A 2,053-nucleotide genomic window follows, 5' to 3' on the forward strand; every position below is an offset into this window, starting at 1 on the left:
AGCAAATAGCAGCAAATGATGATAAAGGAGATGGTACCTGAGTACACTCTACGAATTCTGATGCTGCTCGCTTAAAAATATTCCTTTGTTGACAATTACGTGTATGTTGTGTGGGAAGTTGCAAATTTGTATATTTTCCATTTCTTCCTGTTTTCCTTCCTGAGTTCACAAATCGGCTATTTTAATTCTTGAAATAAATCAAATTCACGCTCTCGAATATACTCGCACACTTAAAGAAAGTGACCATTTAAACTCGTGCACATAGCACGGAATAGAACCGCACGCTATGGACATAGCGTACCGACATGTCGTTCGTGGACTGGCTGCGTAGTTCCAATGTCTACCACCCGTGGACATGCGCTAGTTTACGGGGCGGAAAAGTGATTAATCATTCTCTTATGGATCTGGTCGCTCTCAGGCTTTTCTCTGCTGCTATTAATTAGTTCGTACGGCGCTTGTTGGCACTGGAAGCAGCAAAACGTCATTTCTCTGTGAGCCTGAGTGAGTCAAACTTGGAATCTTACACGTGATAACCAAATATGACAAAAACTCTAATGAAGAAAATTGGGGAAAGAGGCAATGATCGTGGATTTCAGGCCTTCAAGGACAAGAGCAAACCTGCAGACATTCGCAGCAGCAATATCTGCGCTGCAAAAGGTAATCAATCCATTCGCGACTTTATAGAATTTTCACGTTTCGTTCGATTGTCGGACATTAGAGAACGCGAACCTAACCTTATATGGCAATGCCTACAATGTCGATTATCTTCTTTACGTGCATGTCAATTGTATTCTGTCACAAATTTTATTGTAATATTGTAATCAAAAGTATGTTAACCAATAAATCTATCTATAATATATATATATCTACCTAACCTATAAAAAAATGTTTTTTTGTCAAGTTTTCTTTCAATAAAATTGATTTATAGGCCGGCACTCACAATTGGATCATTTAGAGAAGTGACTATGAATATCATCTGTAGAAGCATTAGACAATCCTTATACGATTGTTGTATAGTATTTATTAATAGTTATTATTATTTTCTTACAGCTGTTAATGATGCTATCCGTACAAGTTTAGGTCCCAGAGGAATGGACAAAATGGTATATTTTATATTCAGCAATAAATATGTATTAAAGGAGTTATATAATAATGTTAATTAGTGTATATGTTTGTAACAGATTCAAGCTAGTAATGGGGAAGTTACTATCACAAATGATGGAGCTACAATTCTAAAAGAGATGAATGTAGTGCATCCTGCTGCAAAGATGGTAAAGACAAATTAAATTGCTTTAAAATTTTATAAAATTTTGTACATTGTAATAAAATATTTTGTGTTTTAGCTGGTTGAATTATCTAAAGCTCAGGATATAGAAGCTGGTGATGGTACTACAAGTGTTGTTGTAATATGTGGTTCACTCTTAGAGGCAGCAAATCGTTTATTACAAAAGGGTATTCATCCCACTTCTATCGGTGATGCTTTTCAGAAAGCAGCATCTAAAGCAGTGTCAATTTTGACGGATATGTCCATATCTGTTGATCTAACGGACAAAGAATCTTTGACAAAAGTTGCAGCAACATCTCTGAATTCTAAGGTATATGTGATATTTGTTTTTCCTTGAAGTTTCTCTCTGTATAAAAACAGTTTATTATTACATGTTTGATAAATGCTTATTATTGTTATTGTTTTTTTAGGTGGTACATCAACAATCTAGTCTTCTTGCACCAATTGCGGTGGATGCTGTATTAAAGGTTGCAGAAGAAGGAAAAGAAGCATCGGTTGACTTAAAAGTGAGGACAAATTTTCTGTACATGTATCTTTTTTTATTATGATATGAAAATATTAATTATTATCATATATATTACCTTTGCAGGACATCAAAGTGATAAAGAAGTTGGGAGGTACTGTTGAAGATACTGAGTTAGTGGATGGATTAATATTTACAGAAAAATCTTGCAATGTCAATGGTCCNAAACGCATTGAAAAGGCCAAAATTGGATTGATTCAATTCTGTATTTCGCCNCCAAAAACTGACGTAAATATTGCTATANA

General features: G+C 34.7%; 1 protein-coding gene across 1 annotated transcript in view; it reads left to right on the forward strand.

Moving 5' to 3' along the window:
- The first annotated feature begins 396 nt into the window (after positions 1–396).
- Positions 397–2,053, forward strand: part of LOC109859685 (T-complex protein 1 subunit delta-like) — a 2,771-nt gene continuing 1,114 nt past the window's right edge. The window contains exons 1-6 of the mRNA XM_020438162.1: positions 397–657; positions 1,051–1,103; positions 1,182–1,271; positions 1,344–1,595; positions 1,696–1,791; positions 1,875–2,036. Of these exons, the coding sequence (XP_020293751.1) occupies positions 540–657; positions 1,051–1,103; positions 1,182–1,271; positions 1,344–1,595; positions 1,696–1,791; positions 1,875–2,036 (771 nt within the window). The 5' untranslated portion in view covers positions 397–539. The remainder of the gene's footprint in view (positions 658–1,050; positions 1,104–1,181; positions 1,272–1,343; positions 1,596–1,695; positions 1,792–1,874; positions 2,037–2,053) is intronic.

The sequence above is a fragment of the Pseudomyrmex gracilis genome, unplaced genomic scaffold, assembly GCF_002006095.1.
Source record: "Pseudomyrmex gracilis isolate BER0280 unplaced genomic scaffold, ASM200609v1 scaffold_278, whole genome shotgun sequence".
Taxonomy (NCBI): domain Eukaryota; kingdom Metazoa; phylum Arthropoda; class Insecta; order Hymenoptera; family Formicidae; genus Pseudomyrmex; species Pseudomyrmex gracilis.